The sequence below is a fragment of the Procambarus clarkii genome, unplaced genomic scaffold (assembly GCF_040958095.1).
Source record: "Procambarus clarkii isolate CNS0578487 unplaced genomic scaffold, FALCON_Pclarkii_2.0 HiC_scaffold_473, whole genome shotgun sequence".
NCBI lineage: Eukaryota > Metazoa > Arthropoda > Malacostraca > Decapoda > Cambaridae > Procambarus > Procambarus clarkii.
This window is the reverse complement of record NW_027189506.1, coordinates 122,517-141,059: the sequence shown is the minus strand read 5'-3', so window position 1 is coordinate 141,059 and position 18,543 is coordinate 122,517. Positions and strand designations below refer to the sequence as shown.

General features: G+C 42.8%; 1 protein-coding gene across 1 annotated transcript; it reads right to left on the bottom strand.

Moving 5' to 3' along the window:
- Positions 1-352: 352 nt before the first annotated feature.
- On the bottom strand, positions 353-16,467 carry LOC138361557 (piggyBac transposable element-derived protein 4-like). Its single transcript, XM_069320822.1, has 2 exons — positions 15,826-16,467; positions 353-601 (listed from the first exon to the last, which is right to left on the bottom strand). The coding sequence occupies exons 1-2, from the start codon at positions 16,465-16,467 to the stop codon at positions 353-355; spliced, it is 891 nt and encodes a 296-aa protein (XP_069176923.1).
- Between the last annotated feature and the right edge of the window lie 2,076 nt (positions 16,468-18,543).

Below are 18,543 nucleotides of genomic sequence, written 5' to 3'. Positions count from 1 at the left end.
GTTTGGAGAGAATCTGTAGAATTATTAGCAGATGGTAAATCCAACAATTTTTTAATTAAGATAGTAATAATTCTTTCCTTGTTATCGTAGTTGTTCTTAAGCAATTGAACAGCTAGGTCGTAACCATCACTGGTCAGTGTTATGTTAGAGATTACCTTCAAGGCTTCATTTCGTAACAAGCCTTGTAAAAAAGTGAACTTGGTTGTTTGAGGGATGTTAGCTTTAGAGTCTACTGCATCTACGAATTTACTCCAGAAATCATCCCAACTCTCATTCTCGTTATCAGAGAAAGTGGGTATATTGATCTGAGGTAATTTGACATCAGGATCTGGATGTGCAGTAGAGGCTGTTGTTAATTTGTTTTTGCAATTTGCTTTTTAAAGGTTTGAAGCTTAGCCTGTACATCATCTTCGTACTTGGCTAAATCATTTACAATATCCTCAAGTTCAGTTTCACCTATTGAAGTTTTGTAAAGTTCTGTCAAGTACAGATTCATATGTTGCTTAATATGCTCGAATTTGCCTTCAGCAACTTGAAGTAAGTCTTCTAATTCAAGGTAGTCAACAGGTGACTGTTGGGACAGATTTTGACACTTGGTAATCTGTCGGGTCAAATGACCTTTCAGATCGATAAGGGTCCTTTACATTTTGTCAGCCGTTTCCATCTTGCTGGGTAAGGGCTGGTCTGATAGTAAATAGTTGTTACTGATGTAACTGGGATATTGACTCATTCAATGGAGTTCAATATCAATATAATAGCCTTATGTACTTAAATAGACTATACTACCTCGTTCAGAGGTTAATTTACCTACCTAACAATAAGTAGCTAAGGATTTTGAGCAGTGCTTGAACTTCACCATTAACTTTCTTCCGGCTAGCTCATCTTTATCACCATTAGATGTAATGGTGATCATTCAGCAGCACTCAAAATGCATACACACAAATAATGAGTACACAAACAATTAATACGTATATACTCTAATCAAAGTTACTATAAGTTTGAATCCCACCCTTGATAGGGTCAGCACAAGAATGAATAATGTATGCACTACTGACTAGTCCAAGACTAGTTGTAAGAATTTCTACCTAAGAAACTACAAATTTATTTAGTCTGCATTTGTGCCAAATTCAGCACAATCACAGCCTAAATTCCTACCTAATAAAGGTTGGCATAGATTAATTTGTGGTGCAATAATGTGAATATATAGTTGTGCTGTGTTTTTGTTTTTTTTTAGATTTTATAGTTTATATAAGTGTGCACTTGCACACACAGGTGAAAATACAATTATGTACAATTAATTTGGCTTGCCAGCCACAGCCTTTTATGGTGATTAATTGTGTTGATCAATTTGTCAACTACATGTGACCTAGACTCACCTGACAGGTGTACACCATCTCTTGCCAGGTTTTGCCTGCATGGTCTGGCTGTAAATTGAATATAAGTGGCATCCAATCGTACTCTCTTCCTCAGCCTAAAGTTTATATTTGGCAGCTCTTTGATAATATTCTGGACTTACTCCCCAACAATTATTATTGCTCAGTTGGCGAGGTTCCACTAATGTGAACACCACTGAACTGCTAACAAGTTTAAATGAGGAAATTATTGTTTTAAGGTGATTAATTACCTCAGCTGGGTGTCGAGTAGGATGGATGTCATTACCACCTAAATAAATAATAGTTAGATGGTGAGGCCACTCTAACGCAGGTGTTAATGTGGAATTATTATAGAAGTTATGAGCTGTTGCTCCTGGTGACCTGAAGATTCTCACCTCAGTATGAGGTATAGGTCTGAGTGTTGTGGGCAATTGACTGTGTCCCACGAGTGCTACTTTATACATGAGGTATAAGCAGCAAATAAATTGGTGTGAATTAGGCTAACCTATGTGGTACACTGCCGGTAGCCACAATTAATAAAATGTGGTTAGTCTAGACTACTTCACACGGTGATTAGTTATGACTAATTAGTAATGTTAATTGGTATGTATCCGGTTCGATAAGGACCATAATGTTGGATTTCTGGGGCTTGACTTATATATTCAATTAATTGATTATTGTATTTAAATAAATCGAAGGACCACCCACTTTTGAGAAAAGAGGGAAAACGAGTAAAAGTGATCATTAGAATGACACTAGAGAACCAGTGTCTATGGATATTAATTAAAAGAATAATCACGGGAAAATAATGAATAGACTGTATTATTAATTAATTAAAGACAAAGCCTCAAAATATCAACATTGGGGGGGTATTTCTAGAAATTCATATATATCTAGGAACCAGTGTGGTTCGTCACTACATAATAATCAAGTAAATACAATATATATAATATATATAATCAAGTAAATACTAAATACAATAATCAAGGAGAAGGAAAAAATAGAAGAAGCAGTAAAGGAAGCCAAACACTGCAGCAACTAAGATAAAACAAACATTAGGCTGGAAGTGAGAAAAGAATTGGCATCTAACCCGAAGTTGGTGCAAAACACAGTTGATCGGAGTAAGTCCCTGATCATTTTTGGCTGCAAAGAAAAGGCGATAACATCTAGGTCAGAAAGAGCTGTAGAAGAAGCTAAAGTAGTAGATAAAATTGTTGGCCTCGTGGAAGGTCTTACAACCATAGAGAATGTGTGTGACTACAGGAGAATAGGCAGGTACGTAAAAGGGAAAGATCGACCTTTGAGGATCACCCTAAACGGTGCCAAACAGATGGAAGAAGTACTAAGGAATGCTAGAAAATTGCAAAGTGATGAGGATGGGAAAGGGTGGTTGTTAAGACGAGATCTTTCAAAAGAAGATAGAGAGAGCTGAAACTGAACCTCGCCGAGGCAAAACATTTAAATGAGAGCAGGAATGAAGAAGAAATAAATTCTTTTTTCTACAAAGTGATAGGGGTAGGCAAACCAGTAAAGTGGTACATAAAGGCAAACCAACAAAATCAATAGAGAGAGGGGGAGTGAAGAATAAGGAGAGGGGGAACAAGTTCCTGAAGATGGTACACACCAACATAGATGGAGTGAGATCGAAGATACTGGAGTTAAGTGATGTAATACAGCTGCAGACACCAGACATTGTTGCACTCACGGAGACAAAACTTGAAGATGTAATTTTAAATGAGGTCATATTCCCAAAGAGCTACTCAATTTGGAGACGGGACAGAAGAATTAGGAAAGGCGGTGGCGTTGCTGTGCTGGTAAAAGAACACCTAAAGGTGAACAAAATAATGACTGCCAATCCACAAGAAGTTGACATAATAGCACTAGAGATCTGCCATGAGGATGATAAACTAATGATAATAAATGCATATAGTCCACCGCCAAGCAGCACATGGTCAAAGAAGGAGCTAGATAGTAAACGTGAAGGTCTTATAACAATAATGAGAGAGATTATAGCGAGAGCGGATAACGATAGATCACGACTGTTGATAGTCGGTGACTTCAACTTGAAATCCATAGACTGGGAAGCATATGAAGCTAAAACAGAAGATTTTTGGACCTGTAAATTTGTAGACCTCATCCTGGAAACATTCTTGTATCAACATGTTAAACAAGCTATGAGGATGAGGGAAGGGGATGTTCCCTCCATGCTAGATTTTATATTTACCAGGAAGGAGGAAGTGATATTTGACATTCAGTACCTTCCTCCCTTGGGTAAAAGTGACAATGTCTTTTTGGGAATAAAGTATGCAATGCGTTATAAGCTGGAAGAAAATAAGGAGGTTGAAGCAGTTGAAAAACCAAACTTCAGGAGAGGACATTATGGTGACCTTAGAAATTTTTTTAGTGAGTATAATTGGACAGACTTGATGCTAGGCAAGGAAGTGAATGAGATGTATGTCAAGTTTTGTGAAATATATGATAAAGGCACAAAAAATTTTATACCAAAACAGAGATGCAGAACTAGGAAACAGGATTGGTTCAATAGAAATTGCGAGAGGGCTAGAGACCAAAAGACACAAAAATGGAATCAATACAGGAAGAGGCCGAACCCCCAAACATACCAGCGATACAAAGATGCGAGAAACAACTACACGGCAGTGAGGGGAGAGGCAGAAAGAAGTTTTGAAAAAGGGATTGCAGACAAATGTAAAACAGAACCAGGTCTATTCTATAAATTCATAAACAACAAATTGCAGGTAAAGGATAATATTCAGAGGTTGAAAATGGGAAATAGATTCACGGAAGATGAAAAGGAAATGTGTGAAACACTAAACGAGGGGTTCCAAAGTGTGTTTGTACAAAATGAGATCTTTAGGGAACCAGATACAATAAGAATCCAGAGAACAACATAGAGCACATAGAGGTGTCTAGAGACGAAGTGGAAAAAATGCTCAAGGAGCTCGGTAAGAACAAAGCAGCTGGCCCAGATGGCGTTTCACCATGGGTTCTGAGAGAATGTGCATCTGAGCTCAGCATTCCACTTCACCTGATCTTTCAGGCATCCCTGTGTACAGGAATCGTAGCAGACGTGTGGAAACAGGCTAACATAGTTCCAATCTACAAAAGTGGCAGCAGGGAAGACCCCCTCAATTATAGACCTGTATCATTGACAAGTGTAATAATGAAAGTATTGGAAAAACTAATCAAAACTAAATGGGTAGAACACCTAGAGAGAAATGATATAATATCAGACAGACAGTATGGTTTTTGATCTGGAAGATCCTGTGTATCGAATTTACTCAGTTTCTATGATCGAGCCACAGAGATATTACAGGAAAGAGATGGTTGGGTTGACTGCATCTATCTGGACCTAAAAAAAGCTTTCGACAGAGTTCCACATAAGAGGTTGTTCTGGAAACTGGAAAATATTGGAGGGGTGACAGGTAAGCTTCTATCATGGATGAAAAATTTTCTGACTGATAGAAAAATGAGGGCAGTAATCAGAGGAAATGTATCGGAATGGAGAAATGTCACAAGTGGAGTACCACAGGGTTCAGTTCTTGCACCAGTGATGTTTATTGTGTACATAAATGATCTACCAGTTGGTATGCAGAATTATATGAACATGTTTGCTGATGATGCAAAGATAATAGGAAGGATAAGAAATTTAGATGATTGTCATGCCCTTCAAGAAGACCTGGACAAAATAAGTAGATGGAGCACCACTTGGCAAATGGAATTTAATGTTAATAAATGTCATGTTATGGAATGTGGAATAGGAGAACATAGACCCCACACAACCTATATATTATGTGAGAAATCTTTAAAGAATTCTGATAAAGAAAGAGATCTAGGGGTGGTTCTAGATAGAAAACTATCACCTGAGGACCACATAAAGAATATTGTGCAAGGAGCCTATGCTATGCTTTCTAACTTCAGAATTGCATTTAAATACATGGATGGCGATATACTAAAGAAATTGTTAATGACTTTTGTTAGGCCAAAGCTAGAATATGCAGCTGTTGTGTGGTGCCCATATCTTAACACTTTCGCGCTCTCGGCGCTCAAAAAAAATCAATACCCCAGATGCTTTTGGCACTTCGCGCTCCTACGCGGTAAGACCGAAAAAGTGTACACTCTTTTGACTGTCCTGACAATAATTGAAGGCGCACGTATTTAAATTTGGTATCACTGTGTTCGCAATGAAATTGTCTATAAGAGCATACCTATAAAATGCCGCCCAAGCATAAGGAGTATCAACACCAAATAAAAAACTATGCAGATCACTCGCCGAGAGCGCCAAACAGCAACAAAATGTTTCCACTCTCTTAATGGTTGCGAAGCCTACAGTTGTCCTACATCGCTAATTTTGGTATCATTGGAATCGCAATAAAATTCTCTACACGGACATATGCATATGAATGTTTAATATAGGTAATTGCCCACCCGCAAGAGTGTGTGAAGTGGAGAGTAGTTAGCCGCGAGCGCACTGGTGAAAACACAGGGGGGAAATCATGCATGGAAAGTTTATACATTTATACGTTTCCTGACCCTACTTTTCTATGTACAGTGGAACCTCTATTAACGAGTTTAATCCGTTCTGGCACCGAGCTCGTTACCTGGAAAACTCGTCTTTGGAAGCAAATTTCCCCATTTAAAATAAAGGAAATAAATTTAATCCGTTCCACTCCCAAAAACATCCATACTTGTATGACTTTTTTTTATGTAAATATAATGTTGCACATGTAAATATAAATGTTTTGTTGTAGTGTTTTAATATTTACTTTACCTTATGAAGAGTAGTTGCTGGCTTGAGGGAGACGATGGAGAGGTGGGAAGGAGGAGAGGGGTTATGGTGTGGAAGGGGAATCCACCTCTGAGTCAGGCGGACTCTCTCTTCTTGGGAATTTCACCCAAATTTCATTTCAAATGTCACACAAGGATGCGTTAGACCAGCACCAAATAAAAAACTACGTTGATTACACTCGTTGTGTCAACAATATAATAGTCTTACCACGAAGATACAATACAATGCCGTTTTCTCAAATAGGCAATGTGGTTATTAAAGAAAACGGAAATTTCATGGCAAACATGTATACAATTCCCAAGTCGATCGGATAAGAATTGGATTTTATAGAAATATTTGCTCAAATGACGCTTGAGCGCGGTGTTTGGGTGCATTCAAGAGAAAAAAAGTGTGTCACGTTCAAGTGACATATACCTGCGAAAGTGATAACACTTTCATAAAGTGTTATCACAAAGTGATAAATTAATTAAACATTTTCACACATCTGGTTGTCACTGCTTTATCAGGGCAGCTTTTCCAAGAATGAGTTCACCTTTTCAAACATTCCAAACACTTCCCTGATTTCAGTGGAAGAGGCAGCATCCTCCCTTACCTCCTCATTCCCTTACTAATGGTGTAAATTGTTGATGAGGACCTGCCATACTCCCTTGTGAGATCAATCACACAGACACCACACTCATGCTTTGCTATAATTTCCTTCTTTAAATCCACAGTAATTGTGTCTTTCTTCCTCTTGACAACACTATCTTTAGCAAGCAGCTTCTTTGGAGACATCGTGTGTTACAAATTGTAGTCGCAAAACCACTAAAAACTCAAAGAAAAGCTCAAATAAATCCAGAGGGATGCTTGTCGTGTGAGATACAACAACAACACTGGCGTCGGAGGCGTCCGAGAATTTGCGAGAACCCGCGAGACACTAGGAAGCGCCATGTGGTTTCACTCGTTAATAGAGGCGAGCTCGTCAATAGAGACAAATTTGCTGAGAGTGGCTTGCTCGTTACTGGAAAAACTCGTTAATAGAGCCACTCGTTAATAGAGGTTCCACTGTACGTATTTCTTTTTTATACCAATGTGTTCGCAATAAAATTTTCTATAAGATGAAATGTATAACATTTGTACAAAGCATGTGTAAGAGAAGCGCCAAATATAGAACCACGTCGCTCAGTATGCGTTCGCGGCAGAAACGAACGCATTGTTTTCGTTTGTTTGATGTTTGTCATGTTTATACTTGTTGAAACATTTTATAATTTGTATGACAGTGATCGCAGTAAAATTCCCTACAGAGACATATACATAACACATACAAATATTTCCCACGTGTTGGATATATCAACGGCTAAAGGGAACCCACTGCCACACGGCCGCCACACCCAGAGCCACACCCGCCACACCCCCAAACATACTTTGTTTTTTTTTTTTTTTTACTCATAGAACTTTATGTGATATAATATTCATTCTGGTACCAAAAAATTCGCAAATAAATTCTCTACAAAACGTATATAATATAACTTCTTATACATGATAAAAAATTCCAAATAGGTGTACTTACCCTGTCTATGTTGATTGAAGATCAACAGTTGAGCATTTTTTCTTCACTCCACCATCTTCAGGCTTCTGATCCTGAAGTTGCTCATCTGATGTTTTTTAGGTGGAGTGAAGCTGTTGCCGGTGGTTATTTTTTCTCCACCCAAAATATCTTTCTTCGGTGGTACCTTGTGTAGCAAGGCGCAGCGCACAGTGCCACATCACAAGTTTTACATCCATATATCACGTCCCTCCTTTTGCCAGACTTGTAACAAACACGGCATCTTCTTTTTTTAGCCAAGTGCACGAGTTCATGCGTCAACTTGTAGTTGAGACATTGTTCTGAATCTATAATTCTTGTATTTCTTGGATGCACTGGAGGAATATTGTCTTCTACAGGAACCACCAAACTTGTAGTAGAATCTTCTATGAAATCAGAAACATCAAGTGGTTCTATGTCCTCAATGTCCATTTCAGAATTTGTGGTTGATGAGTGGGCTTGAGGTGTTGAGATGAACAGAGGACGCCTCGCACCAGATGTGCCGGGTGTTGAAACTGCCGCGTCAGCAGGAGGAGCTGCGCTGGCATCTATGTCGGGAACATGTGGTATACTTGTTGTTGTTGGCCATTCCTCGCTGTTCCACGCCAATAAGGCTTTTATTCCTACTGCGTGAAACTCTAATAGTGTTAGTTTTTTTGTATCTGTTGAGTAGTGGTTATACAATGCGTATTATTATATAGACTGTGGGTTGGTTGGTGTTGTCGTCGTTGATCCTCCTCTATGGACAACCCAACCCACAACTCGGCAGAGTGCTTATATAATAAGGAGATCACCCTTGGCGCTTCTGGCTCTTGGAGAGGGGCTCAACGTCACACGTTCAGGGGATGCGGCTCCAACACTTAGCCTCGTCGTCACGTGCACACACCCACTCGAGCCGCTGTGACTCCCCACTCTCTCCTTATGAGATATGATCTCCTCAATCCCCCTATGACTTACTAGTATTACCTCCTACCCTGTCCACAGCAGTGGTTCATGGTTCTTTCTCTCTCTCTCTCTCCTTCTTTACTACCTCCTGGGAAGCCTCACTAGGACAAGGGCAAACACCAGCAAATTGTGACACATTTACTGAACAAAGCACATACACGATACATACACACATATAATAATAATGAATCCTATACTCTATAATATCACAATCAGGTTGCACTCCAATACCATCAGAACTCTATTATCAGCTTATCAAGTGGTATCCTACCTCCTGGTTCACCACCTGATACTATTAACTTCCTCAAGTTGGTCAAGCCTACACACTGTTACACCATCAGCAAGATAACATATATATATAGAAAACCAGCATTTGAATGCAATAACATATACCAGTGTAAATGTTCATTGGTACTTCAGTATAAAAAAATCCTTGACATAAGAATGCCAACAGTCACTCACCTCTCACTGCGTCTTGCACGCTAATGACAACCAAACACTATCAACTCCCTACTAGTAATCCACCAGAACTTCCCCTTCCACCTCTGGAAGTTCACTACCCTATTTCTTTAGGTTCTTCCGGGCTTCACTACCAGGATCCTCTGCAGCTCCTCCCGGCTGCTATCATGAAGTTTCCTAGTGCAACTACGGTGCTTCACCCTTCTGTTAGGTTCTTCCACAGCTCTCTTGGCTGCTACACCACCTCTACAGAAGCACGTGACACTCCTCTTCACTGCTGCTTCTCCTCACAGCTCGAGGTCCTCTGCTCCACTACCTTGGAGTCTCATCAGCTACTTCATCTGCTGGCTTCGAAGTTCTCAGCAACTTCTTCCCCAAAAGACAAACCTGCAACCCATCGACACTCCAATAAAATGTTCCCCTTTAACACATAAACAAAAAATATTCACACAATATGTTTGCCTCAAACCTCTATCTGTTCTCTACATACAGTGAGAGTGGACTCCCCCGTTTTGGGCGGGTCCATACTCCACCTCGCCTGGCGGCGGCGTCCTCACTCGCTGGGAGGGTCTTCCTCCATCCGGAGCCAGGCTCCCTCAGTCGTCCGCCAGAGCTCAGAGAGGACGGACGTCGCTCCGTGCTCCTCCCTCTTCACTCTCCTATTTCAGGCCTTCTGCCTTATTAAAACATGTCTAACTTATAAATAAACATCGCTACTGTCGCTGGGCACACGACCAACTACAATGCAATCACTATGAACTGGCGTATATCGTGCTTACCACAGATTAACTGGTCGAGGGCGCTTTTCCTCTGACGGCGTCTGGTCAGGGCGCTCCACACAGCCCACAATAATGCCTCCGGGCGGCTTAATATTCACTAATTATCGTCCACGACTTGAGACCACACGTCCCCAGCTCGATTCCACAGCTGGCACGTCTGCACACTTCTCTTCTCTTAGAGATATATCACTAGGGGTTCCCTTCTGACGGGAGCTCAACGAAGCGCGGCTTCCCCCTGCGATGTCTGGCACTCAAGTGAGGTCAAGGTCCTCCAGAAGCGAGCCTCAAGCCTCCAGCAAAATGTCCACATCTCCTAGCCAGTCATTTATCTATTTTCTTCTGCATTGCCCATAATCTCAAACTGTTACACATATCCAACCAACTATTTTACATATGCGTTATCACCTCAATACTTGCTAGACCTTCTAGTTAGGTCAGGCTTGCTGAATAACTCTCAAGAAGGGAGACTCGTTTCTCCTGCAGGCTGAGATCATAACACTCCCCTCCCCTTATTTTTGAGAGTTATTCTAGTGGCTAGGCTCGAGATAATACATCCGCCACCACACTGTCTCGTTCTTCAACCGATTGGTTCGAACGGTTGATCTGCTTACGTACTCCCTTAGGAGTCTACAATTAGTTCGTTGCTCCTTGCAACATCTGGCTCACAACTCGCCCGAAACATGATCTTCTCATAAACGATCTGACTTATCTGGCACCTGTTGGCTAGGCTGTCCTCCTTGGACGCCTGCACTCCATCGTTCCACTCTACTTATTGTCTCCACCCTCCGTTTCCTCGTCTTCTCTTCACGTCCAGAGTCAGACATCTACTGTCTGTACCTCCTCTGTCGTCTTCACTCTTCCATCTACTGCCATTATACTTTCGTCTCCTGTCATCATACTTCACTCCATCGTCTTCACCGACGCTCCTCCTTTTCGTCTCCTCATTTATCCGAGACCTCATCCTGTTTGACCTCCATCGAGTCCTCGGCTTTCTTCTATTCCTCCATGCTTGCATCATCATCCTCTTCCCACACTTCTCACCTCTATACAACTCCATTTCTTCTCCTTCAACTCTTCTTCGTTCCCTAAAAGTTTCTTCGGGCACTGTACTACATCTAACAGCATTCGACCGTACGCGTCGTCTTGCCTCTCCCAGAGTGCTCGTAAGCATCTCCCCACACATACCGTCTCTTCTCCTCTCATTTTCTCGGCTATCACTCTTCTTCATTATCTTTTCTTCACGTTTCCTGTGGAACATGTCAACTCCTGACATCTCAAACAACTTAACTCCACTATCCCTATGCCTCTGTGCTCGTGGACAACGTGACGCTCTACTCCCGCCCTCCGTATATCCACATCTTCCCTGATTCATACTCAGCACAGTTGCATTCACCTTCTGACCCTTAATTTCAGCAGTCTGGGCTCTCTTCAGGTCAACTCCCTTCACAGTATTCTTCTTCGGCTGGGCCATCTTCACTTTTGACCTCACCGAGACTTCATTTTTCTGGGCTGGACCTTCATCAAACAGCCGTGCTATATCTACATCGATCTCTTCCACTGGCTGAATCGACACTGTATCATCTTCTCCAGCGTCTTCCTTGTCGGCCACCTCTGCCTTCCTCACTACCGAGACAGGGCACTCAATGGCTTGGCGGTCTCCTGACTCATCCCCTCGGATGTCAGTCAGGTTCACACTCTCAGGTGTCCCACCCGTGCAGTGGCCTTCTGGGCACTCCTCTGGCACAGTCTCCGCTATGACTCTTGGCAACACCTTTGTCCCACACAAGTCATTCCCCAGGATCACTTGGACTCCTGGAATAGGTATGTCGGGGCACACTCCCAACATCACCTCTGCCGACACATATTCCGACCTTAGCTGGACAGTACATACGGGCATGTCACTCTCAGACAATAACCCATATACTTTCACCTTCCCACTGCCAGCTAACCGTCGACCATCCCCAATCAGGCTTCTCGCAATCAAGCTCTGATTAGCTCCGGTATCTCTTAAGATACCAACTTCTACCTCAGGTTGGCCTCCTACACTGATCCAACCTTTGCTCATGAATGGCCTATACCTCTCGTTCACTAAGTTCACCTTCTGTGGTTTGTCTCGGAACACATTAGTATATTTACTTCGGGGGTCACACATGGCCAGGGTCACAACTCTCTTGCCCTGCCGACAATCTCGCATCACGTGACCCAATCCGTTACAATTGTAACATCTCATCTGGGAAAAGTCTCTTCTATATGTCCCAGAGTAGCTCTGACTCTGCCCACTCGTATTGGAGTTCCTCGGGCCAGACGTACTACTCGTACTCTGTGGAGCTTCATTGGACTCTTGTCTCCTCTGCACACTTTTATTTTCCTGCTTACCTCCAGCAGGCGGACTCGGCAACTTTCCTTCCTGGGGCTTAAAACTAGCTGGTCTGCTTGTCTGCCCCCCAAAACTTCTTCCTCCCCAGACTCCACTGGGTCTGCTATTGCTGCGTCTCGCCTCGCTTCTCACTCTGTTCTCCCTTAAGCTCTTGTACGCTTCAGTAATCATATCCGCCCTATCTGCGGCATCTTTCACCTCCTTTATCCCTGCTTCTTGGATCTTGAACTTTGTTTCGGGATGCATCATCTCCAAGAACTTCTCCATGACCATCAGTTGCTTTAGGTCAGCGTAAGATCCAACTCCAGCAGCCTCAATCCACTTCTGGAATCGTCTTTCCAGATCTCTTGCTGTCTCAGCAAACGTACATGCTCCAACTTTGATCATTTCTCTGAAGCGCTTCCTATAAGCTTCTGAGGTTAACTGAAACGAGCGCAATATGCTGCTCTTTACTGTGGCGTAATCCTGGCACTCTTCCAGTGACAATTGGGTGTATGCCTCCCTGGCTGCACCGGTCAATCTTAACTGGACCAGCTGGGCCCATTCCTCCTGTGGCCACTCCTTGATGCTGGCTACTTTTTCAAAGTGCTCGAAAAAGCTCTCTGCCTCTTCGGGAACAAACAAGGGAATGTCCTTCTCCCTAACCCTAACATCTGGTGGGTGTGATACCTGGGTGGTGCTCTCTGGCAACCCATGTTCAATCCTTTGCTCAGCCAAGGTTCTGTTCGCTTCTATCTGCATTTGTTTTGTTCTCTCTTTTTCTTTTTCGACCTCTAGTCTTGCTTTCTCTTTTTCTTTCTCTTGTTCCAACTCCAGTTCCCTTACTCTGGTTTTCTCTTTTTCTACTTCCAGTTTGGTTTTCTCTTTTTCTACTTCCAGTCTGGTTTTCTCTTTTTCCTTCTCGGCTTCATTTTTCATCTGCAGTTCTAATTTCATCTTTTCCAGCTGGAACTGTCTCTCCTTGTCCTCACGCTGCATCTGGAGCTCTAACTGGAATCTCTCCAAGCTCCTATTCCGGCTACTCCTACTACTGCGGCTACTCTTGCTGCTCCTACTCGATCCCTGGGATCTCACTTCATCCTGCCCATCATCCTCCTTTCTACTTTCAGCTCCTTCCTGGGCTCCTTGCTCTGCCGCTTCACTTTTGGCTCTTAACTGCCTCAGGATCTCATCCTTCATCCCAGCTACTTTAGATGCTTTCAACCTGATGCCACATTTTTCTGCTATTTGTTTCAATTGATCCCTCGTGCAACCTTCTAAGTCCTCAGGCTTGCCTGACTCCACAAACGCTTGCACCTTATCCATCTTGTCCTGTGAGTCTTCCCAAGAGAGAGAATATACACCTGCGGTCACACAGTTTATTTCAGCAAGGGTGTACAAATCCACTCTTGGACAGGGTGTGGGTGTGTCAGTTCACTCTCCCGGACACAGGCCCCCAATTTATTATATAGACTGTGGGTTGGTTGGTGTTGTCGTCGTTGATCCTCCTCTATGGACAACCCAACCCACAACTCGGCAGAGTGCTTATATAATAAGGAGATCACCCTTGGCGCTTCTGGCTCTTGGAGAGGGGCTCAACGTCACACGTTCAGGGGATGCGGCTCCAACACTTAGCCTCGTCGTCACGTGCACACACCCACTCGAGCCGCTGTGACTCCCCACTCTCTCCTTATGAGATATGATCTCCTCAATCCCCCTATGACTTACTAGTATTACCTCCTACCCTGTCCACAGCAGTGGTTCATGGTTCTTTCTCTCTCTCTCTCTCCTTCTTTACTACCTCCTGGGAAGCCTCACTAGGACAAGGGCAAACACCAGCAAATTGTGACACATTTACTGAACAAAGCACATACACGATACATACACACATATAATAATAATGAATCCTATACTCTATAATATCACAATCAGGTTGCACTCCAATACCATCAGAACTCTATTATCAGCTTATCAAGTGGTATCCTACCTCCTGGTTCACCACCTGATACTATTAACTTCCTCAAGTTGGTCAAGCCTACACACTGTTACACCATCAGCAAGATAACATATATATATAGAAAACCAGCATTTGAATGCAATAACATATACCAGTGTAAATGTTCATTGGTACTTCAGTATAAAAAAATCCTTGACATAAGAATGCCAACAGTCACTCACCTCTCACTGCGTCTTGCACGCTAATGACAACCAAACACTATCAACTCCCTACTAGTAATCCACCAGAACTTCCCCTTCCACCTCTGGAAGTTCACTACCCTATTTCTTTAGGTTCTTCCGGGCTTCACTACCAGGATCCTCTGCAGCTCCTCCCGGCTGCTATCATGAAGTTTCCTAGTGCAACTACGGTGCTTCACCCTTCTGTTAGGTTCTTCCACAGCTCTCTTGGCTGCTACACCACCTCTACAGAAGCACGTGACACTCCTCTTCACTGCTGCTTCTCCTCACAGCTCGAGGTCCTCTGCTCCACTACCTTGGAGTCTCATCAGCTACTTCATCTGCTGGCTTCGAAGTTCTCAGCAACTTCTTCCCCAAAAGACAAACCTGCAACCCATCGACACTCCAATAAAATGTTCCCCTTTAACACATAAACAAAAAATATTCACACAATATGTTTGCCTCAAACCTCTATCTGTTCTCTACATACAGTGAGAGTGGACTCCCCCGTTTTGGGCGGGTCCATACTCCACCTCGCCTGGCGGCGGCGTCCTCACTCGCTGGGAGGGTCTTCCTCCATCCGGAGCCAGGCTCCCTCAGTCGTCCGCCAGAGCTCAGAGAGGACGGACGTCGCTCCGTGCTCCTCCCTCTTCACTCTCCTATTTCAGGCCTTCTGCCTTATTAAAACATGTCTAACTTATAAATAAACATCGCTACTGTCGCTGGGCACACGACCAACTACAATGCAATCACTATGAACTGGCGTATATCGTGCTTACCACAGATTAACTGGTCGAGGGCGCTTTTCCTCTGACGGCGTCTGGTCAGGGCGCTCCACACAGCCCACAATAATGCCTCCGGGCGGCTTAATATTCACTAATTATCGTCCACGACTTGAGACCACACGTCCCCAGCTCGATTCCACAGCTGGCACGTCTGCACACTTCTCTTCTCTTAGAGATATATCACTAGGGGTTCCCTTCTGACGGGAGCTCAACGAAGCGCGGCTTCCCCCTGCGATGTCTGGCACTCAAGTGAGGTCAAGGTCCTCCAGAAGCGAGCCTCAAGCCTCCAGCAAAATGTCCACATCTCCTAGCCAGTCATTTATCTATTTTCTTCTGCATTGCCCATAATCTCAAACTGTTACACATATCCAACCAACTATTTTACATATGCGTTATCACCTCAATACTTGCTAGACCTTCTAGTTAGGTCAGGCTTGCTGAATAACTCTCAAGAAGGGAGACTCGTTTCTCCTGCAGGCTGAGATCATAACAGTATGCATTGTGCATGGCCATTTGCAGAATATAGAAAGTGATCTTCTTGGTCCATTTGTGGGTTTTTCTTGCAAACTCATAATATTTGACCATTTGATCAAAATGATCTACACCTTTCATGAACTTATTGTAATCCACTATGGCCTTGGGTTTGTTCATTTTCACTATTTCTACTCCAGTTCTCCTGTCACGTTTACGAACGCGTTTCCTGCGCTGTGCTTGAGTAGTGTCGGCATTGTGGATATTGGTGATGACAGAGACGGGGCGCTTGTCCTTCCAAACTATAACAAAGGTGTTATCCTTACGCATGTATAGGGTTGTGTCGGTTGCCATTTTACCCTTTACCACTTGTTGCAGATCCTTGGGGGCGCCACGTTGGAGTCTAAGTGTGCCACATGTGTAAACACCCACTTCACGTAATTGTTCTGTTAGGCTTACCGAGTTATAGTAGTTATCCATATACAGATGATAACCCTTGTTGACTAGGGGCGCCATCAACCCCATCACGGTTTCCACTGTCGTTTTTCCAATTCCACAATACACATCAAATTTATATATGTAGCCTGATGTCCCTTCGGCCAACATATAAAATTTTACACCATATTTATCAGGCTTGTTGGGATTGTAGACCTTGAAAGAGAGGCGGCCGTGCCATGCCATTGTACCCTCATCGAGACTCAATTCTTTTTTGGGGATATATACAGATGCAAATTTTTCTGAAAAATAGTCCATTAGTGGTCTCACTTTTATCAGTCGGTCACTATTATTCACTGGAACGCCTTTTTTGTTATACATGTGGAAGAACTTAGAAATGTGTTGGAACCGAGCAGACGACATGGTGTCTGCCAGTACATCCTCATTGTAGGCATCTTCACTATGCCCATCAGTATGCACAGGGCCAAATATCGGGCCATTTCTTTCACAGACACTGGTTTCCACGTGTTTCTTGCTGAGTCAGCCATGAGATGTATGATGTGTGTGGCATGCAAATTGGTTTCATACGCTAAGTATTCAACCACTGCTCTAGTGAAAAACAGTTGTAAAAACTGCAATGGAGTAGTAGGTAGTGGAATTGTTAGGCCAGGGTTTGCAGAAAAGTCATCAACGATGGGAGGAGTATTGCTACGATTCCAGTCATCACCCAGCCTAGCCCTCTTTGGTACCGGACACATGCGGTTTCCGCGTGGCGGGGCAGGGGCTTCTTCTTCACTCTCATCCTCGCTCTCACTCGAAATATCATCATCAGTTGTGGAAACCTCATATAACACATCATTTTCAGGTTCGTCAGCCTCAAATTCATTATCAGAAGACCCTGAAAAGGCTTCAACAACGTTGGGAATCTTGGATGGAGTGAGCTTGACCCCACGATACAGATCGTGAATCATGGCGATCTCTTCTGCTTTCCTAGATTTCCTACCTTTCTTTTGCGTTCCACTACTTGTTCCTGGTGCAGCATCCATGTTGAAGGTATTGAATGGGTTTTAGGTACACGAGAACGGAAACGGAACGGAAATAAATGCGTAAAACGGGTCATGTTTGACGCGAGAGGGGAGCGCAGTGTGGGCACTTGGAGTGTCAACAAAACAATGGGCCGACCACGTGATCGGGTAGGCCGAGATGCCATGTGTTCGGTGAGGGAGAACGGGAATTTCATGGAGAAAAATCTGAGAGTATCCCCATCCATTTCGGTTAAAAAATGGAATTTATAGAAATATTTTTTCGATGGACGAGAAAAGTAGGCTGTTATGCGGAATCGTAAGAAAAAACGGTGACGAGTTATCTCTAATATAAAGCGCGAAAGTGTTAAGAAGCACATCAACAAACTGGAAAAGGTGCAAAGACATGCTACTAAGTGGCTCCCAGAACTGAAGGGTAAGAGCTACGAGGAGAGGTTAGAAGCATTAAACATGCCAAAACTAGAAGACAGAAGAAAAAGAGGTGATATGATCACTACATACAAAATAGTAACAGGAATTGATAAAATCGACAGGGAAGATTTCCTGAGACCTGGCACTTCAAGAACAAGAGGTCATAGATTTAAACTAGCTAAACACAGATGCCGAAGAAATATAAGAAAATTCACCTTCGCAAATAGAGTGGTAGACGGTTGGAACAAGTTAAGTGAGAAGGTGGTGGAGGCCAAGACCGTCAGTAGTTTCAAAGCGTTATATGACAGAGTGCTGGGAAGACGGGACACCACGAGCGTAGCTCTCATCCTGTAACTACACTTAGGTAATTACACTTAGGTAATTACTAGTTCATTGTTGAGTTAGTAACATAGTAAATCTAAACTACAATAGATTCAAAGATATGATAACTCAAATTATGAATATTAGAGATTATGAATTATTGAGCAACAGTAAAAGCAAACACATTAATTACCAAGTCATCATTTCTGGCAATAAATTATCCACTATAAAGATCCTATATGAATTATATGGAAATCAGTAATAATCTTGGATAAAATTGTACGAAATAAATGTCTTATCTGTAAGACGATTTCTGTAACGCCATTTTGTCATTCGTCCTCGTGGTCACAGGATCCCAATAAAGAAAGAATCCGAGGTGAATATCACGAATGAAGAGAAACAACTTTTCTACTCCTCGTATACACGCTGAAATCAGAGAAATTTAAGTAGCATTTGATTAGGCTACGAATTATTTCAAGTATTCATGAAAACTGAGAAAATGTGGAAAATCAAATCAAAAATGTGTATTAGGTATCCATGCTGTATAACGACAGACTACCCACAAATATACAATCTAGAATGATGCATCAAATGAGAATGGTATACTTAACATGAGCGT

Bases quoted from the DNA above. Each gene is read 5' to 3' on its own strand.
- LOC138361557 (XM_069320822.1), bottom strand. From the start codon at position 16,467: ATGGACTATTTTTCAGAAAAATTTGCATCTGTATATATCCCCAAAAAA. The intron at 602-15,825 runs GTCAAATATTAT...TTGACCCGACAG, and splicing joins TAGATCATTTTGATCAAATG to ATTACCAAGTGTCAAAATCT.